At 38.9% G+C, this 22,319-nt stretch overlaps 1 protein-coding gene across 2 annotated transcripts in view; it reads right to left on the bottom strand.

Annotated features, from left to right (window-relative positions):
- The window catches only part of LOC144892912 (uncharacterized), a 180,189-nt gene that overhangs the window by 5,307 nt on the left and 152,563 nt on the right, over positions 1-22,319 (bottom strand). For both annotated transcript variants that reach the window (XM_078781391.1, XM_078781392.1), the window contains exon 5: positions 53-160. In XM_078781391.1, coding sequence (XP_078637517.1) covers positions 53-160 — 108 coding nt within the window. The remainder of the gene's footprint in view (positions 1-52; positions 161-22,319) is intronic.

Below are 22,319 nucleotides of genomic sequence, written 5' to 3'. Positions count from 1 at the left end.
AGCAAAAAGAACACAACTCTTGACCTGCATATTCCCATGAGAACATACTTACCAGGTGCATGATGTCAGGTGTAATGATTTGCATGCAGCGCGTCGCTGTAGCCAGAGCGCACACGGCCACAGAAATGATGTTGAGAGCACAGACACTGAAGAGAAGGTCCTGATGGGGAAAGATTTGGTAATGATTCCACACTAGAAGAGAATATGTTACAAACGTTACAAACAGTCACAAAGAGAGCAGTTGTAAAAGTTCCTTCAGCCCCCAATTTCAAGGAACATTTGGTAACGAGTTCAAAGTATTTTCAACAACTCATGTCGATCATTTTTCCTGATGTCACACATGAGCTTTATCCATGACATTATCCTGGGAGAGGAAGTGGAATTAAAATTACATTTGAACAAAAAACCTCTACTCAAAAAATAATACCTGCATCAACTCATATAAATAAATATGTTCTTTATTGAAGTACTGAGTGCTTCGATCATTCAGGTTAGAGTCAAATACAACTTTGTAGATATCCTTGATCGATTCCAGCTTGATGGAGTACTGCTCTCCACTCTGGGCCGGTGCTCCTGCCTCACATCTATCTTGGCTTCACGCTGTAGAAACCAAAGCTTTCAGAATCATTGGAATCTCCCGCGATGAAGCTAACTCCGAGGGCCTTTCACTCACTCACCGCAGGCAGGTTGGTGATCTTTCTGTCTTCTATCGACTCCTCTCCGGCCATGCTCCCCCAGCTCTCTGTGCTCTGTTCCCCAAATATTCCTACAGGTCGCACAAGATCTGCCTGCAACCCTCTTATGGTTAAACTGCCAAAATCAAGACTCTCTGCTCACCTTCACTCCTCCATTCCTCTTTTCTCCCACCTCTGGAACAAACTCCCCCATTCCCTTCAATCCCCCTCCTCCCTCCAGGTCTTTAAAACAGCTGTTCACCACCATCTCTTATCTTCCCCGATCCAAAACCTTGATCTTTTCTACCTCTGTTAATCCCCGCCAATTCCACCTCCTTCAATTACCGTTTTCTTTCCTGAAAGTCCACGTAGTGTCCATCTTGTTTATCCCATCTAACCCACCCCAGCCCTCTCCGTTACACAGATCTCCCGATGTCCCTGTTCTCTTCTGGTGTTTTTGGTTCCCTCTCTCTCCCCCTATTGTCACCCCCTCTCCCTTTATTATATGTTCTATGTGTTAACTCTTACACGAGCCTCGACTTGGTATACAAAAAAAAACAAAACATGAAACAACCTTTAATGATTGTGAGCAAGGTGAGAATCATCATCATCAATGTACCTTATTCTTTACAGAGTGTTGGTGTTGCCGAAGGAGCCCCTTGGCAAGTGCAATGCTGCTTGATTTGCTGTTACCTGTAATGCTGCTTGATTTGCTGTTACCTGTAATGCTGCTTGATTTGCTGTTACCTTAGCAGCTTTTAGTCAGGGTAGAAATATGTAATTTGTTCAAGGGTGCTGGTGATAACTCACCGATACTTCTCAAAAGACACCAAGGGAACTTAAACATCCACCAACAACCATTCCTGGCAGATGGCTTAACGTCTTTCCCATGGACGGCACACACACCGATGTATCATCACCTTTCGTGCGAAACACCATGAGGATGACAGTTATAGCCGAGTCGAGATTCAAACCCAGGCTAGTCAGCTCGAAGACGAATGTGCGCACCTCTAAGCTATCCTGCCAGCCTAAGGTGAGAATAGGATGAAAATAATACCCCTTCCGACACTCCCCACTGCCTTTCACAGGTTAAACAAGGTTTGGGAAACGACGGAGAATAATTTCAACACGCAGGTAAAGGTACAGCATCGCTCAATGAAAAATATTTTGTCACTCACCAAAGACGGCACGTACAGAAAAACAACTTTCACTTATTTATTGCACCTGAGGCACTCCCGGGATTCAACATGAAATGCAATTTCTACGCAACATTAGATGGATGTTGATCGAAATATGCTAACTGCCATGGGAAGCAAGGAGAAGCTGACATTTGGGGCATTAACCCTTCATAGTGGTTAGCATTCCACAATCAACATGATATTCCGCCAATCCATATTTCGCTTTACTTGTCCACCAACGTCGAATGGCCTTCATTATTAAGAATGATTTTGCATTCTACGCAGCGTTAGACTAACGTGCAATCATCATCTTCATCGTGTACCATGCCCTATGCAGAGAGTCGGTGCTGCCAAAGCAGTTACTAGACCACAATCCTGGATGGGTCGCCACTCCAGCTCAGGAAGTTAGGGCAGGAATTTGGAATTTGTACAGGGTTCCAGCCATCGCTCACCTACTCTTCGCGAAGACCATGGGATATTTAATGTCCACCAACTAATTCCATCCAAGGAACGGCGCACACATTGATGAATCAAGCTGCCTATGAAACACCAGGATGACATTTTATAGCTGGGGTTGTTTTTTGTATACAAGATCGAGGCTCGTGTAAGAGCTAACATTAATCACAAAAAGACAAACTGACACATAAAACATATGATAAAGGGAGCGGGAGACAAGATGGGGAGAGAGAGGGAAGCACACAAGTACAACATTTGAGAGCAGGGACATTGGGAGATCTGTGGGAGGGAGAGGGCTTGGGGGGAGGAGGCATGGGAAGGGGGGGATGGGGGGAGAGGTAAAAAACACATGGACACAGCTAGGACTTCCAGGAAAGAAGTCGGAATTTCAAAAAAGTGGATCTGGGGTGAATTAACAGGGGGTAGACAAGATCAAGGTTTTGGATGGGGGAAGATAAGAAATGGTGGTGAACAACTGTTTTAAAGACCTGGAGGGAGGACTGGGATTGAAGGGAGTGAGGGAGTTTGTTCCAGAGGTGGGAGAAAAGGGGAATGAAAGAGTGAAGGTGAGCAGAGAGTCTTGATTTTGGCAGTTTAACCATAAGAGGGTTGCAGGCAGCTCTTGTGCGACCTGTAGGAATATTTGGTGGACAGAGCCCAGAGAGAGCTGGGGGAGCAAGGCCGGAGAGGAGTCGGTAGAAGACAGAAAGACCACCAACTTGCCTGTGGTGAGTGAGTGAAAGGCCCTTGGAGTTAGCTTCATCGTGGGAGATTCCAATGATTCTGAAAGCTTTGGTTTCAACAGCGTGAAGCCGAGCTAGGTTGAGGCAGGTGTGAGGAAGGTTGGGATTCGAACCTAGGCTAGACGGCTTAGAGTTAGAGGTGAGTGTGCGTACCACTAGGCCACCTTGCCAGCGCTACTAACAATCAGTAATTAGAAATTGGTGGCGTAAGGAAGAGGGCATGCAAAATCAATGGAGGTGGGAATTTCCATGCAGGAGGTGTGGGGACAGGAGGCCATTGGTAGTTTCACACCTCTTGTATGTTAACTTGTGTATTGATGTTGTGCCCGCACTGAAATTACAGCAGCAAAGTTTATAAAAACCAATTAATCAATTTACTTCGTCGAAAGAACTTTTCATTTTTAAAGAAAATCCCAAAATGCTTTCCAAAAATAAGGAAGTGGTAGAAATCATACTAACATACACAATTTGGTGTCTGTCTGTCTGTCGGACAGAGATACATTCAGTCGTTAGTTATCCAATCGCAACCAAACACTACAGGAGGACCAAGGGTCACACGACGGAGGTTGTAGTGGTTGTAGGTACTCTCCCAGCCTCCCCAAGTTGAGGTGTGTAATAGGTTATCAGGAGTTTAATGGGGCACACATTCCGGAAGTAAAAAAATTATTCTAACAACAAACGATTCAGTCAATTCTGTCCAAAGTACAATTACATTTTTAAACAGTCGCTACGAAACTGGAAGAGGTTTGGAGGAAACTCGACTCGCATAAGGCATTTTGTTCTTATCGAGTTCCTGTCACGCGAGACAAACGGATCAGAGCTGTCTCGACTTGCTAGGCCTAGGAAAGTGGTCATGATCTTTAGCTAACAAAGATGATTACACGAGTCTTTACGCATAAATAAAGAATCCCATTGCCTGTCCGATTTTTCTAGCCATCACATTATTTGTGCACAGTATATGGATTGTTTATAACATATATTGGGGCCTCATATGTCGATTTCTCCAGGCCAAGGTTTTAAGAGTTATTGCCATCGACACCCTTATGGGCCACCCGTGACCTTTATTTGATGCATACCCGTATTCCTAAGGTTTGTTAGCCTGTCCGTGCGCAGCAGGAGATGGGGATTTGCAATCACTTGTGTGTGTGTGTGTGTGTGTGTGTGTGTGTGTGTGTGTGTGTGTGTGTGTGTGTGTGTGTGTGTGTGTGTGTGTGTGTGTGTGTCTGGGCCGTAACTATTTTACCATTTGAGTTTTGTCGTCAATTTTTCACCAAAGCTTTATTATGATAGTGTGGAGAAGAAAAAAGAATAATTTTGTCAAAAGGTCAAAAGGTCAAAGGTCAGCATCACATAAAATCGTCAATTTTCATCCGACTGACCTGAAATTTTAAGAATTTGCATATTAGGGCACAGAATTGGTTCACCAATCAAAATATAGAAGCTGGTTATTTTTTTTTAGATCAAAAGGTCAATGGTCAATTATGCGTAAAATTGCCAATTTTCATCCGATTGACCTGAAATGCTAAGAATTTGCATATTAGGGCACAGAATTGGTTCACCAATCAAAATATAGAAGCTGGTTGTTTTTTTTTAGATCAAAAGGTCAATGGTCAATTATGCGTAAAATTGCCAATTTTCATCCGATTGACCTGAAATGTTAAGTACAGTTCCCGTATTGAGTACCAGTACACTGGTAATTCCCTGTTTATCGTAAAAAGGCGACAAACAGGGTTGGCGGCAGGAAGGGCATCCGGCCGTAAAACATTGCTTCAAAAAGGGGACCAAAAAAACAACAACAACCACGGTCCCCGAAAAGGCCAACCCCCGCTTTGCGGGGAAAAATGGCCTCTAAACGGTGGTTTTTGACCTGAAATGTTAAGAATTTGCATATTAGGGCACAGAATTGGTTCACCAATCAAAAGCTAGAAGCTGATATATATATATATATTTTAATCTAAAGCTCAAAGGTCAAGGCTGCAAAAAATCATCAATTTTCATTTTGATTTTTTTATGCCTCTGCCCCCGAAGGTGGCCGGAGGCATTATGTTTTCGGGTTGTCCGTCTGTCCGTCTGGCCGTCCGTCTGTACAGGCTAAACCTTGTTTTCTTAGCAACCACATGTCTGATTGACACTAAACTTTCAGGGTATGAGTGAACAGCATGCAGAATATTTTTTATCATAATTTATATGTCATAGGTCATGTGGTTATGGCAGCCATCTTGGAATAAAGGCAAATAATTAAAAAATATTTCTCAGAAACCGCTGAATGGAAAAATTTGAAACTTGGCACATTGACAAGTGCTCCCAATGGGGCATGATAATGTATGATAAATGCATGACAATAAAAGCATGATAATGATGACATCAAAGATGAAGTGCTATACCAGCCAAAAATGTTTTAATCAAATTCCTTATCCTAAAAATCTGATATTGCATGCACATGATCTATGACCCATTTCTATTGAAATATTAAATTTATGACATCATAGGTCACATGGTTTGGCAGCCATATTGGATTTAACCTAAAACCTTAAAAAAACATCTTCTCCCAAACCACCAAATCGATTGACTCAAAACTTTATGTGTGTCATTGACGAGGCATGCCAATTAAAAGATGATCACGAAAACATCATTGGTGTGGCTGTGGCAGCCATATTGGATTGAAGAAAAATATGAAATAATTATATCTCTGAAACCGCTCACCCTATCGATGCGAAATTCTACAAATATCATCTAACACCATCATTGCATATAGTTTGAAAATTATCATGTCGTAGGTCATGAGGTTTGGCAGCAATCTTGGATAGAAAAACGAACCTTATCCAATCAACACAAAACTTCACAAACATGATCCCCTCCCCATACATATGCAGAGTGTACATTTTTTACTGTCATGTCACGTGGTGTGGCAGCCATATTAGCTTGAAAGCCGATATTTTAAAAAAAATCCATTCTCTAAAACCGTTTTACCGATCGATGTGAAAGCTGTCATGGCTGGTGAAAATGTGATACTTGAAAACAGCTGAAGGGATTTAAATCAAACTCGTTTCTTTTTAGGACAGTGAATGAGGGCATCTATCTGTTGTGGGACTATGCGGAGGCATATTGGTGACATAGTCGCATTGCTCCAGTTTTAAACGGTTTTCATTATTTTGAGCATACCGAAGAAGAAGTGGAAGAAGTAGAAGTGGAAGAAGAAGAAGAAGAAGAAGGAGAATAATTAATAATAATAATAATAATAAGATATTTGAATACAAACAGATGCGGACAGGCTTTGCATTTTCCAATGCTTTCTAGTAAGCATTTTGATACTCGCAAGATGGAAATTTTGACCTACTCATGCAAAGGCAATATATCGGTTAAGTCGCTGATCCGCACACATAGCGGTACAGTACTATTATAACCAGTTATCGAATTCCATTGAGTGGTGGTCCACTTCTGTTGGTATTCATGATCAGATGTCTCCAAACATCCCTATCCTGCATTGCTTTCCAAAGCTCTGCCAGAGACAGCTTGGTCACAGCCTTTACCTCATCCATTAGGGGTGTGTTCCATCACCAATCAGATTACTATCACTTGCCAAGCTACTGCAGCTGTTTCATCAAGCCTTCTTTACTTTCTACCAACAGTGGTAGCATCAGCATACTTTATATTGTTGATACATCTTCCTCAAATCCCAACTCCAGCATCTATCATCCAAGTTTATTTTTCATCAAAATTATTATAACCACAAATGAATCAATCAATTCCGTCCAATGATATTGGCAAAATTATAATAATATTAGCACAGGGCTGGCAGGATTGCCTAGAGCTTTGCCCACTCTCCTCTTTTTTTTCTTTTTTGTATACAAGATCGAGGCTCGTTTAAGAGCTAGCACATCAAACACATATTAGCACATAAAACACAAAAAACATAAACGGACACGTAAAACAATAAAGGGAGGGGGAAATCTAAGCTATCCTGGGTTTGAATCCCATCCCAGCTGTCATCCAGATGTTTCACAGGCAGGATGATTCATCAAAGTGCACGCCATTCCTCGGATGGGTGTTAAACCAGCATCCAATCTGCCAGCATTAGTAGGTGGACTTTAAAGATCACAGTACGGTGTCCTTCACGAAGAGCAGGTGAACTGTCGGAGGCACCTGGAACAAATTACAAATTCCCACCTTATCCTTAGTTGAATGTCAGGCCTGGCCAGCTGGTTCATGAAAGACTTGGGCCAAGCTTCCCCAAGCCAACCCCACAAAAACATGGGAATAATAGTGGCAGTTAAAGAATAAGAATATTAACAAAAGCAACCACAACTACCAACTCAGAAATGTAGGCAGGAACCTATTTATGTGTAGCTTTTTGGAGGTTATCAGTGTTAATTAAATATTTGTATGTTGGTACACTAGGAGCCAGTGAAGTATGCTTATGCCTGGAGTGATGTGATCATATTTACTACAAGGTTGAATTATGAGCGTGAATGCCATATTCTGAATGAGTTGTAAAGGTTTCAGAGAAGAGGCAGGTAACACTAAAAACGGTGAGTTATACTCACAGTAACCCAAGTGTGATGTTATGAGAGGATGAATCAAGGTTGCAGTTGTTTATTGATTTAAACATGAGAGGATTTGGCCATTATTGTGCAGATGGGGAAAAACAGATTCACAGATTTTATCATTATATGGGATACAGGAAGAAGTTTGGTCCATAGTGACATCTTGATTTGAAACTGTAATAGGAGAGATCAGGTAGTTATCCTCAAGTTTCACTATCTGGGAATGAGGCCTATTGCAGTCAGATGAGGGGCCAAGGACCTGCAGTATGTCAGTCTTCATTGCACTGAGTTTTAGAAACTTCATGGACATCAACATTTATATTTCAGCACCAGGAATTGAGAGTTGAATAAGATAGCACGTCAGATGGTTCAATGGAGAGGTACATCCGGGTACTGTAACCATCACAATGAAAGGTGATATTGAAAATCCATAATATTCCACCAGGTAGGTGAAAATAAAGAAAAAATAACAAGAGTGAACCAATATCCGGTCCCTTGGGAACCCCGACAGATAGAGGAAAATATTTGGTTCCAGTTCCAGGTTCCTTCCTGTCCAGAAGCCATCTTCTCTGCTCTGAGAGGCCATCTTTGATAGATGAGCATACCTGTTCCATAATTATATAATTTAACAGCTTTAATTTATTATTGTTGTTAATTTGTTCATTTGACGTACCGGTACTTGTAATAGTGGACCATGTGTCTTAATGGCGTCATTTAAGTTTGTTGGGGGTGTTTCCACCAATTATTCTGTCCGTTCATGACCCTGATTGTTACCCCACTGTCGCTGAATTGTTTTTTCCACCTCTGTTGCTTTGCTCTTCCAAATGAGTAGTCATTAATGTTTGGAAAGGATGTATGATCATGTTGCAAGAGAAGTCACTAGATTAGAATTTCAAGTTCTAAAAAAATGGCAAGTTCCAATATATAATGATTGCCAAAGCAAAAAAAAATAACAGCGTGCTTTCAACAATGCATGCAACAATGCATGCATAATGCATGCACAATGCAACAATGAAACGATGCCTTACCAAGTACAGTATTTATTTAGGTGACCCTAGCTTTCATTCCATGAGTGTGGCTTCCTTACTGATTAAGAACACATTTTTATAATTTAGGAGATGTATTTTAAATTCAACATGTATTTACGTATTTTATTGCTATGAACAGCTAGCTGAGTGCAAATTAATGAATGAATGATCGTTTTAAGGCTATTTTTCCCCGCTAGAGTGGGGGTTAGCCTTGCGGGCCCCCATCACAATCATGGTTCCCTGTGTGAGGCAATGTTTTTATGGCCGGATTCCCTTCCTGATGCCAACCCTTAGTCGCCTCTTACGATGCGCAGGGATACGGTGTACCTATTCTAAATCGGGGTACACACCGGGATCATTCATCCCAGCAAGCTGGTACTCAATTTGCCAACTACGGAAGGATGACAGGCCGAGTCAACCCCACTGGCGTTAATTCAGCGATCGACCGGGATTCAAACTCAGGATCCTAGGATCCCAAGCCGGCACCCTAACTGCTAAGCCAACACCAGGCTAGCTGAGTGCGTGTGACGTAATTCTTTAAATGGATTTGAATGTTCGACGGTGAATGGGAGTACGCCATTGCATAGTTGTACCACTATCAAATTGAAATTCCAGCATCAGCCACACCCAAAAAGATGGGCATCACCACACTGTAATGTCCGCTGAAATGTCCAGGTTGGCTATTGCCATTGAAACACCCCATAAATGGTTACAGTCAAGGGGCAGTAACAGATTGACTATACTGTACTTGCTTCTGTACTTTAGATTACTGAAGAATCAAGATTACTGAGAAAAACTAGAGAGTTCATAGAACGCCATCTCCCCTGGGCAGTCTTGTGAAACAAAGACATCTTGTGAAACAAGGTCTGCGAGCGGCAAATTTGATTGGTTGTGATGACATGAAATACATTGTCCAAGTACTGCTAAACGGAAGGATTTTAAAAGTGCCAAAAAGGCGATAATGTTTTCTACAGTGTTCAAGTACTGTATACAATACAAATGAAATAAATTAAAGATTATAGAAAAAAAAATCAGAAGTTTACCACCATTGATGCAGCGTCTTTGACACCACCGTATTTAATCAGTTACATTGGATCTTCGTGCCTGTTTGTATCCTTTATGATGTCCTTAAAATCAGTAAGTTTCCTGTTTGGAATGATTTTCAATTTTTTTTGACTGTGAGACAGACAAACAGAAGAAAAATCAATCATAGTGTGACACTTGGCAAAAGAGAACAAAGTAGAATGTCACTCGGTAGAGTATATCCTTTTGACCTCACAAATAATTGGTGGTTGAATTCAGTGACCTGATATGCAAATCGTCTTCAAGTTTTAAGTTAAATGGATGAAAATTGAGGATTTTGGAAATTTGAAAAGGTTGTTGACCTTTGGCCTATTTTGACCTTTTGGCCTATGTTTACCTCAAAAATAGCTGGTGTTTGAATTCAGTTAGCTGATGTGATAATTTTATTCAAATTTCAAGTCAATCGGATGAAAATTGAGGATTTTAGAAATTTGAAGAAAAGTGATTGACCTTTGGCCAATTTTGACCTTTTGACCTCAAAACTAAATAGGATTCTACCATTTGGTGTGGTTTTGTGACGATAAGTTTAAAATTGTGACCTATAGGCAAGTATAACTGAGCAGACAAACAAACAAATACACAAACAAACACACAAACCGGAATGATGGAATGATGACCGGAATGATGGTGATGATGACCGGAATGAACACACAAACCGGAATGATGAACATACTTGTCCAAAAAAAATATTTTTGCCAAGTAATAAAAAGTATTATCTCACTCATCTGCTCATGTGCGATTGGGGTATGTTTTGGGATTCAGAGCCAACGTACTGCTAAATGGCAGGTATGTTTTGCGATTCATGGTCTGATCCATGTTCAAAATATAACATTCAATTGAAACCATGTAGTTCCTCGATCATAAGCAGACGTTTGTAGACAGACAGACAGACAGACAAAGTTAACCAATTGTTTAACCTCACTTTTGGTGTTGTGTGTGCAGCTCACACATTAACAGCCAATTTTCTGAGTGCCCAGGGATGGCAGCATGCTGATATGGCATTTTAAGAGGAAAATCCATTCTCACTAGTTGTGTTTGACTGACGCGTTAAGATGAAAACATTTTATAAAATAGCTGAAAGATGACCAGTTTAAACCCCCCCCCCCCCTCCCCCTTCCATCTTGAAACTTCCATCTCATGGTGAAAGAAACACACTGACGATACAGGAGGAAGACACCAATTTTTCCTTTTTAAATAAAAAGTTAACACATTATAGGCCATGTTTTGCTAAGGAGAAAATGTTTCAGGCAATTTTACAGTTTCTTTAAAAGTTTGCCAACAATTTTTAACACAAAATGTTCTTGCAAACTTACGTGTGCAAAATAAACATCGAGGAAAATATCTGTAACAGTTCGGTTTATGTAAAAAATGAGTGCAAGTCTGATGCTAGTTTGTTTTATGTACACTACTAAAAAAGTTTTTAAAAGGATTCGTCCATATAAAGTAGTCGATTTATAATATAAATGAACGTTTCATTTATATTATAATATATTTCATTTATATCATTATATATTTATAATATAAATCGACTACGAATGTCCTTATACTGTATATAATACATGTAAATATAGAATGTTGTTGACTAATTTATATGTGCATTATATGTATAAAGTCCTGCATGTATCACTGTTAATAAGTCTAATATCACTATTGATACAAACCAGTGTAAAATCAATAAAACATCATCAACAAGAATGACTAAACAAAACTGGATGAAATATTTGAAAATGTATGGAGAATGACAATTTGCCGAAAAGTCATGTGTTTAAATTTGTTTTTTTTAAATTGCCAATTACCCAATATGTATGATACAACTCAAATCGTAATAAACATCCATGATCCATAATTATGCACATACATGTTGTGCAATAAGACTTCAATATGGCATTTCACCTTTTTCTCAGGTTGTACCACTATCAATTTCATCTTTTATCCAAATTACTTTTCATCAATTTATTTCTCTCAATCAATCTCTTTTCATCAATTTATTTCTCTCAATCAATCTCTTTTCATCAATTTATTTCTCTCAATCAATCTCTTTTCATCAATTTATTTCTCTCAATCAATCTCTTTTCATCAATTTATTTCTCTCAATCAATCTCTTTTCATCAATTCAATATCTTTCATTCAAACAATTTCTTCAATTTCAAAAATTTCAATTTTTCAAAATCAAAATCAATTTCTTTTCATCAATTTCATGATTTTCATCCACATACTCAATCATTTTTTTACCCTCATTAACCCTCCTCAATCCCACCCCTTCCTATACAGGTTATTGTGTTCGTTCTTTCGTTCTCTTCTCTCTTCTCTCTTCTCTCTTCTCTCTTCTCTCTCTCTCTCTCTCTCTCTCTCTCTCTCTCTCTCTCCATTTTTTGTTCCCCATTGTTGTTTTATCTCCTGTTTTCCCTCAAAGTTATTTCAGCTCATTACTTGTGTTTTAGCAGTTATCCAAAATTCTTCACCCATTCTTCCAAGTATCCCACTGTGTGTTCGTCCACCCTGCTGATGGTGTGTTTCCCCACTTTTCTCTGTATAATTACTGTTCAGTTCTCTTCTGTCCTGTGTTCTAGTGCTTCCAAGTGCCTCAACTTAGTAAAAAAAAAATTTTTTAAATTACAATTCCTTCATTTATTTTTACAATGTAGCAAACCTATAAGCTTTTCTCCATAAAACAATTTGAGACAATTCTGAAAGGAGCCTCATGCTTTTGTCCATTTATCCAAGGAAACTATTTTATCTGATTCAATGTTCCGTTGGAAGATCGCTCACTATTCGTGGAGTCACATGCAGTTGCCACGCTGCTTTGTTTTTGGATACGTAACCTTGGATCATAGAAGAGCAAGGATACTGACAGTAGGACAGTGGGTGGCAGGGAATGTAACAAGCAAGGGAATAATGGAGAGGAGGGGTTAAATCTGCTAGTAAGGATTAAAAGGGTAAAAAAAAAGATCACAGGAAGAGATAGGGATGGCATAACATTGTGGTGAACCACCAACTTCAAGTCCAGGAGAGAAGAGTGGAATTAAGTTTGTCAGACTTAAACTTAAACAGTCTTAAACAGTCTTTCAGAGATAAGGTAATTCCAGAAAAACAAGCGTTATGCCTAGGTCCCCTGTCGGTGAAGTGATGTGAGTTGACAAAGCGGAAGACGCAAGGCGGCCATCTTGGATTTTGACGTGGCGACCCAATTTTCAATAGCGTTCTCCCTTATGCGTAGATACACCCACACACCAGATTAGAAGTTAGTAGTTCGTTTATTTTTCAAGATATTTCGCTTACAAGGTTCAGGCATATATATGGTGGCGGCCATCTTGGATTTTGACGTGGCGACCCAATTTTCAATAGCGTTCTCCCTTATGCGTAGATACACCTACACACCAGATTAGAAGTTGGTACTTCGCTTATTTTTCAAGATATTCCGCTCACAAGGTTCAGACATACATGGCGTCAGACATACATGGCGGCGGCCATCTTGGATTTTGACGTGTGTTGCACCCACACACCAAATTAGAATTCGGTCCTTTGCTTACGCACGCACGCACGTACGCACGCACGCAGGCACACCCGCACGCACGCACGGACGGACACATGGACGGAGGGGAAAACCATAGTCCCCCTTTCGCTACGCGGTGCGACGGGGGACAAAAAGAGCATACACAGACGAGAGGTGTGTGGGTAAGTCTGGATCTTGGGAGTGTCACTATGAGGAGGTTATTGGAAGAATGAATGTATCCTGGTAGAGCCTGGTAGGGTCAGAGGACTAAGAGAGCAAAAGGAGCCAGACCAAAAAAGAAGCGGTAAAACAGAGAAGCCACAGACCTCTCTGAGATGTGAGAGCAAGAGAACTTGTGTTTCGGCCTCATCGCAGGACATGCCAATAATGTAGAGAGCTTTATATTTGACAAAAGCCGAGAGAGATAGATGTGCAGCAGGAGCCCTAACCAGAGGGGAGAGCAGTACCCTATTGAGTCATGAATGATGTGAGTAGTTCTCAGAGGATGCCCAGTCTGCAGCTAGCTTTTGAGAGATTGCTATCCAGGGCATCAGAGAGTTGTTAGGGTTAGGGTTGGGGTTAGGGTTCTGGTTTATCCATGTATGTATATTAGGAATACAACTGGGCCCAAGCCGCTGTCATGCGGCACTCCAGCATGGTCTCACTCTCTGGGGGAGGAGAAGAGAGGATTCTATCGATAGCACCACATTGACTGGTGGAGTTGAAAAAGTCAGATATCCAGTAATGAAAGTGGCCTTGTATTCTAGATGCAGCGATTTGGGTAAGCAGGGCAGGGTGGGAGGGAGACTCCATCGAACATCCAATAAATTACCAATGCTGACTTCATATTTGAGATTCTGGGCCTCTCTCTGACCATTGTGAGACATATAAAGCAGCAGCATTTCCATAGTTGAGTAATTGCGATAGCATTCAAAATGATAGTCAGAGATCGGGCTGTTTGAAAGAGTAAAGATGATGTAAGAAGCGATAATGGATTCCCTGATTTTGCTTATGATTGGAAGAAATCAAAGTGTCCTGGAGTTTATCAGAGGATCTGTATCTGCAGTCCAATCAATTTATACTTTAACCCGAAACAAATTGCAATAAAAAACAAACAAAAATAATGTTATACTGTATTAAATATAATGCTTAATAAAATATGAAAACTATCGAAATGTCAGATTAACGATTTTACTCAAAATTTTTTTTTTATTCCATCCCTAAACACGACAAGGGGAGGATTGTGCTGTCAATACAGAGGATTGATGTAATATCAACAAGGAATAAATCCAGGGATATTTGACATCGATCATTATTTTGGTAAGTTCAAATAAATTGCTTTTCCATGCAAGTATTGGAATTGTATTTAAATAAACGGGTTTGACTGGAACACATTTTTACCCTCGCCAGAGGAGAGGGTATTGCATTTGATTCCGTTTGTTTGTCTGTTTGTTTGTCTGTTTGTTTGTCTGTTTGTCCGCACAGAATAAATATCATTTTCTCTGCAAACGTTGGTCCAATTGCCAGGAAATTTTCACCATAGGTGCAACTCCATCTGTAGAATTTTTTTAAATGATAATTATGATGTCATAGGTCACGTGGTTCGGCCGCCATCTTGGAAAAATCGAAGAACTTTGCACATCTATATCTCCGAAAGTGCTGAATAGAAAAAATTGAGACATGGCTCATTGTAAAGAACTCTCCATGGGGAATAAAATATGTTAATGATGATATCGTAGGTGCCTCCATTATGACGTCAGAATTCCACAAGTACAAAACTTCATCCGATCAAGATGAAATTTCTTGAGCATAATCTAGGAATTAATCCGTTTAGAAAAAAAATAATAATAACGTCATCGGTCACGTGGTTCAGCCGCCATATTTGTTTTAACACAAAAGCCTTAAAAACTACTGAAAATACATCCTGACGAGGGTTTGCAATCTCTGATTGCTCTTTTTCTTGTTTATATTTGTATGCTAGCGTACCCGATCCCTACGGAAGCATAGGGTTATGCATCGAATAAAGGTCACACTCGGGGCGTAGTGTTAAACAGCAGTAGCGACTGTTTAAGAAGGTAAATCATACGTGTTTTTGGTTTATAATATATTTTAACTTCCGGTAGGGGTGTTCCACGAAACGCCACTGTGAGCTATTACCACCGCCACCGAGGGTGGATGGAGGCTATGTTTTCACCTCTGCTGTCTGTTTGTCTGTGAACAGGACATGTCAGAAAGTTGTGGGCAGATACGGACGAAACTTGGTGGACGGGTTGGATGTGTGACAAGGACAAATTGATTCAATTTTGGTGAAGATCTGAATCCTGGTATGAGAATTTCTTAATTTTTCAAGTGGTTCTTCACCATTGAGTGATATGGCCAAAAACTATAAATAGCATGATATTTAATATATAATTTAGTGCTCCAACCTATGACCGAACACTGTGACGTCACCGCCACAACGTTCGCCCTGTCTGTGAAGATCCGGAAGAGTCATCCCACAGGGCTACATCATAAAGATGTTATTTCAGATGCTGTTACAAGCTTCGCAGACAGGCCAGACGTTGAGGTGGTGATGACGTCACAGCATTCAGTCATAGGTTGGAGCACTAAATTGTATATTAATTCATTACTCCCAACCGCATCCAGGCCGACTCCATGTTGTGATTGGTGGTAGCAAGACCCGAGAGGTAATGTACCGTGTGGCAGGTGGTACTTATCGCTCCCAGCAAGGTGCACCAAGGGCTGTATGTGACTCCTTTACTGGCGCTTTCTCCACTCACAATATGGAGTCACATAAGTACTAGCATGATATTTCAAAAAGTTGTGGATGACTTATGACAAAGCTAGGTGGATGAGTTGGGTAAGTGACAAGAACAAGCCGATTAGATTTTAGTGATGATCCAGATCCGGCCTATCAGTGGGATTTCAAAACGTAAACTGTTGAGTCTGGCAGAGGTTTGCTATCTACCGAGTGCCGTTCTGGTTTATACATGTGAACACGGCCTTTGCCCAAGTGGAAAACACTTTTGGGGAGGGGGACAAATTATCTTCCTACAAACTCCATCATGAGACCTTTATAACTGGCAAATTTGTTTAAGATTGAGTAACGACCAAATGTATCACCATATTTGATCTTTGCTTATTCAGATTTCTTCTGATGACTCCAATGCAGTATTTGGTCTTTCATTTGATTTGAGACTTTCATATCTTCTCCATTTTTCCCATATTTGCTATCAAAATGGATTTTTTGCATACTATATCTGCAAACAATGAAGGATGATCCAAAAAAAGGATGATCAAAGATCGGCAAGAATATATACAAAGCCAGTGCTGCATGTGGCGGCACCATCGGAACAGTAAAGGGATAGATTGTATATCAATACTTTATGAGGGTGTGCTGAAAAGTAATGCCTCCTATTATTTTCCTCCAAAACAGGCAAAGATATTCGAATGAAACAAAGACAGATACTAACATCAATCTTTATTCGACCATAGCGCATATTTATTTCTCACCATAATCACCGCTGCTGTCAACACATGTGATGCCGTCATGATAGTACTGTGCGTCTTGCTGACTTAACAAGCACTTCACAGCGGCCTGGTCATCATCGTAAACAAAAAATGCTCTCCACGAAAGTATTCCTTAGGTTTTTTTTTGTTTGTTTTTGTATACAAGATCGAGGCTCGTGTAAGAGCTAAACACACAGCTAAACAAACAACAAAATCCTCTTTTTTTTCTTTTTTTGTATACAAGATCGAGGCTCGTGTAAGAGCTAAACACACAGCTAAACAAACAACAAAATCCTCTTTTTTTTCTTTTTTTGTATACAAGATCGAGGCTCGTGTAAGAGCTAAACACACAGCTAAACAAACATCAAAATCCTCTTTTTTTTCTTTTTTTGTATACAAGATCGAGGCTCGTGTAAGAGCTAAACACACAGCTAAACAAACAACAAAATCCTCTTTTTTTTCTTTTTTTGTATACAAGATCGAGGCGCGTGTAAGAGCTAAACACACAGCTAAACAAACAACAAAATCCTCTTTTTTTTCTTTTTTTGTATACAAGATCGAGGCTCGTGTAAGAGCTAAACACACAGCTAAACAAACAACAAAATCCTCTTTTTTTTCTTTTTTTGTATACAAGATCGAGGCTCGTGTAAGAGCTAAACACGCAGCTAAACAAACATCAAAATCCTCCTTTTTTTTCCTTTTTTTGTATACAAGATCGAGGCTCGTGTAAGAGCTAAACACACAGCTAAACAAACATCAAAATCTTTTTGTTTTTCTTCTTTTTTTGTATACAACATCGAGGCACGTGTAAGAGCTAAACACACAGCTAAACAAACATCAAAATCCTCTTTTTTTTTCTTCTTTTGTATACAAGATCGAGGCTCGTGTAAGAGCTAAACACGCAGCTAAACAAACATCAAAATCCTCCTTTTTTTTTCTTCTTTTGTATACAAGATCGAGGCTCGTGTAAGAGCTAAACACACAGCTAAACAAACATCAAAATCCTCTTTTTTTTTCTTATTTTGTATACAACATCGAGGCACGTGTAAGAGCTAAACACACAGCTAAACAAACATCAAAATCCTCTTTTTTTTCTTTTTTTGTATACAAGATCGAGGCTCGTGTAAGAGCTAAACACGCAGCTAAACAAACATCAAAATCCTCCTTTTTTTTCTTTTTTTGTATACAAGATCGAGGCTCGTGTAAGAGCTAAACACACAGCTAAACAAACATCAAAATCTTTTTGTTTTTCTTCTTTTTTTGTATACAACATCGAGGCACGTGTAAGAGCTAAACACACAGCTAAAGAAACATCAAAATCCTCTTTTTTTTTCTTCTTTTGTATACAAGATCGAGGCTTGTGTAAGAGCTAAACACGCAGCTAAACAAACATCAAAATCCTCCTTTTTTTTTCTTCTTTTGTATACAAGATCGAGGCTCGTGTAAGAGCTAAACACGCAGCTAAACAAACATCAAAATCCTCCTTTTTTTTCCTTCTTTTGTATACAAGATCGAGGCTCGTGTAAGAGCTCAACACACAGCTAAACAAACATCAAAATCCTCTTTTTTTTTCTTCCTTTGTATACAACATCGAGGCACGTGTAAGAGCTAAACACACAGCTAAACAAACATCAAAATCCTCTTTTTTTTTCTTCTTTTGTATACAAGATCGAGGCTCGTGTAAGAGCTAAACACGCAGCTAAACAAACATCAAAATCCTCCTTTTTTTTTCTTCTTTTGTATACAAGATCGAGGCTCGTGTAAGAGCTAAACACGCAGCTAAACAAACATCAAAATCCTCTTTTTTTTTCTTCTTTTGTATACAAGATCGAGGCTCGTGTAAGAGCTAAACACGCAGCTAAACAAACATCAAAATCCTCCTTTTTTAAAATTCTTTTGTATACAAGATCGAGGCTCGTGTAAGAGCTAAACACACAGCTAAACAAACATCAAAATCTTTTTGTTTTTCTTCTTTTTTTGTATACAACATCGAGGCTCGTGTAAGAGCTAAACACACAGCTAAACAAACATCAAAATCCTCCTTTTTTTTTCTTCTTTTGTATACAAGATCGAGGCTCGTGTAAGAGCTAAACACGCAGCTAAACAAACATCAAAATCCTCCTTTTTTTTCCTTCTTTTGTATACAAGATCGAGGCTCGTGTAAGAGCTCAACACACAGCTAAACAAACATCAAAATCCTCTTTTTTTTTCTTCCTTTGTATACAACATCGAGGCACGTGTAAGAGCTAAACACACAGCTAAACAAACATCAAAATCCTCTTTTTTTTTCTTCTTTTGTATACAAGATCGAGGCTCGTGTAAGAGCTAAACACGCAGCTAAACAAACATCAAAATCCTCCTTTTTTTTTCTTCTTTTGTATACAAGATCGAGGCTCGTGTAAGAGCTAAACACGCAGCTAAACAAACATCAAAATCCTCTTTTTTTTTCTTCTTTTGTATACAAGATCGAGGCTCGTGTAAGAGCTAAACACGCAGCTAAACAAACATCAAAATCCTCCTTTTTTAAAATTCTTTTGTATACAAGATCGAGGCTCGTGTAAGAGCTAAACACACAGCTAAACAAACATCAAAATCTTTTTGTTTTTCTTCTTTTTTTGTATACAACATCGAGGCTCGTGTAAGAGCTAAACACACAGCTAAACAAACATCAAAATCCTCCTTTTTTTTTCTTCTTTTGTATACAAGATCGAGGCTCGTGTAAGAGCTAAACACGCAGCTAAACAAACATCAAAATCCTCCTTTTTTCCCCTTTTTTGTGTACAACATCGAGGCTCGTGTAAGAGCTAAACACGCAGCTAAACAAACATCAAAATCCTCCTTTTTTTTCCTTTTTTTGTATACAAGATCGAGGCTCGTGTAAGAGCTAAACACACAGCTAAACAAACATCAAAATATTTTTGTTTTTCTTCTTTTTTTGTATACAACATCGAGGCACGTGTAAGAGCTAAACACACAGCTAAACAAACATCAAAATCCTCTTTTTTTTTTCCTCCTTTTTTTGTATACAAGATCGAGGCTCGTGTAAGAGCTAAACACACAGCTAAACAAACATCAAAATCCTCTTTTCTTTTTTTTTGTATACAAGATCGAGGCTCGTTTAAGAGCTAAACACACAGCTAAACAAACATCAAAATCTTTTTGTTTTTCTTCTTTTGTATACAAGATCGAGGCTCGTGTAAGAGCTAAACACACAGCTAAACAAACATCAAAATCCTCTTTTTTTTCTTCTTTTTTTTGTATAGAACATCGAGGCTCGTGTAAGAGCTAAACACACAGCTAAACAAACATCAAAATCCTCCTTTTTTTTTCTTTTTTTGTATACAAGATCGAGGCTCGTGTAAGAGCTAAACACACAGCTAAACAAACAACAAAATCCTCTTTTTTTTTCTTCTTTTTTTTGTATACAAGATCGAGGCACGTGTAAGAGCTAAACACACAGCTAAACAAACATCAAAATCCTCCTTTTTTTTTCTTTTTTTGTATACAAGATCGAGGCTCGTGTAAGAGCTAAACACACAGCTAAACAAACAACAAAATCCTCCTTTTTTTTTCTTTTTTTGTATACAAGATCGAGGCTCGTGTAAGAGCTAAACACACAGCTAAACAAACATCAAAATCCTCTTTTTTTTTTCCTCCTTTTTTTGTATACAAGATCGAGGCTCGTGTAAGAGCTAAACACACAACTAAACAAACAACAAAATCCTCTTTTTTTTTTCCTCCTTTTTTTGTATACAAGATCGAGGCTCGTGTAAGAGCTAAACACACAGCTAAACAAACATCAAAATCCTCCTTTTTTTTTCTTTTTTTGTATACAAGATCGAGGCTCGTGTAAGAGCTAAACACACAGCTAAACAAACAACAAAATCCTCTTTTTTTTCTTCTTTTTTTTGTATACAAGATCGAGGCACGTGTAAGAGCTAAACACACAGCTAAACAAACATCAAAATCCTCCTTTTTTTTTCTTTTTTGTATACAAGATCGAGGCTCGTGTAAGAGCTAAACACACAGCTAAACAAACAACAAAATCCTCCTTTTTCCCCCTTTTTTGTATACAAGATCGAGGCTCGTGTAAAAGCTAAACACACAGCTAAACAAACATCAAAATCTTCTTTTTCCCCCTTTTTTGTATACAAGATCGAGGCTCGTGTAAGAGCTAAACACACAGCTAAACAAACAACAAAATCTTCTTCTTTACTTTTCCTTTTTTTTTGTATAGAACATCGAGGCTCGTGTAAGAGCTAAACACACAGCTAAACAAACATCAAAATCCTTTTTTTTCTTCTTTTTTTTGTATAGAACATCGAGGCTCGTGTAAGAGCTAAACACACAGCTAAACAAACATCAAAATCTTCTTTTGTTTTTCCTCCTCTTTTTGTATACAAGATCGAGGCTCGTGTAAAAGCTAAACACACAGCTAAACAAACATCAAAATCTTCTTTTTCCCCCTTTTTTGTGTACAAGATCGAGGCTCGTGTAAGAGCTAAACACACAGCTAAACAAACAACAAAATCTTCTTTTTCCCCCTTTTTTGTATACAAGATCGAGGCTCGTGTAAGAGCTAAACACACAGCTAAACAAACAACAAAATCTTCTTTTTCCCCCTTTTTTGTGTACAAGATCGAGGCTCGTGTAAAAGCTAAACACACAGCTAAACAAACATCAAAATCTTCTTTTTCCCCCTTTTTTGTATACAAGATCGAGGCTCGTGTAAGAGCTAAACACACAGCTAAACAAACAACAAAATCTTCTTCTTTACTTTTCCTTTTTTTTTGTATAGAACATCGAGGCTCGTGTAAGAGCTAAACACACAGCTAAACAAACATCAAAATCCTTTTTTTTCTTCTTTTTTTTGTATAGAACATCGAGGCTCGTGTAAGAGCTAAACACACAGCTAAACAAACATCAAAATCTTCTTTTGTTTTTCCTCCTTTTTTTGTATACAAGATCGAGGCTCGTGTAAAAGCTAAACACACAGCTAAACAAACATCAAAATCTTCTTTTTCCCCCTTTTTTGTGTACAAGATCGAGGCTCGTGTAAGAGCTAAACACACAGCTAAACAAACAACAAAATCTTCTTCTTTTCTTTTCCTTTTTTTTTTGTATACAAGATCGAGGCTCGTGTAAGAGCTAAACACACAGCTAAACAAACAACAAAATCTTCTTTTTCCCCCTTTTTTGTGTACAAGATCGAGGCTCGTGTAAAAGCTAAACACACAGCTAAACAAACATCAAAATCTTCTTTTTCCCCCTTTTTTGTATACAAGATCGAGGCTCGTGTAAGAGCTAAACACACAGCTAAACAAACAACAAAATCTTCTTCTTTACTTTTCCTTTTTTTTTGTATAGAACATCGAGGCTCGTGTAAGAGCTAAACACACAGCTAAACAAACATCAAAATCCTTTTTTTTCTTCTTTTTTTTGTATAGAACATCGAGGCTCGTGTAAGAGCTAAACACACAGCTAAACAAACATCAAAATCTTCTTTTGTTTTTCCTCCTTTTTTTGTATACAAGATCGAGGCTCGTGTAAAAGCTAAACACACAGCTAAACAAACATCAAAATCTTCTTTTTCCCCCTTTTTTGTGTACA

This window comes from Myxine glutinosa, chromosome 7 (assembly GCF_964187855.1).
Source record: "Myxine glutinosa chromosome 7, kmMyxGlut1.1, whole genome shotgun sequence".
In the NCBI taxonomy this organism is placed as follows: Eukaryota; Metazoa; Chordata; class Myxini; order Myxiniformes; family Myxinidae; genus Myxine; species Myxine glutinosa.
The sequence above is the reverse complement of the archived record's forward strand: the minus strand, read 5'-3'. Positions and strand labels throughout refer to the sequence as shown.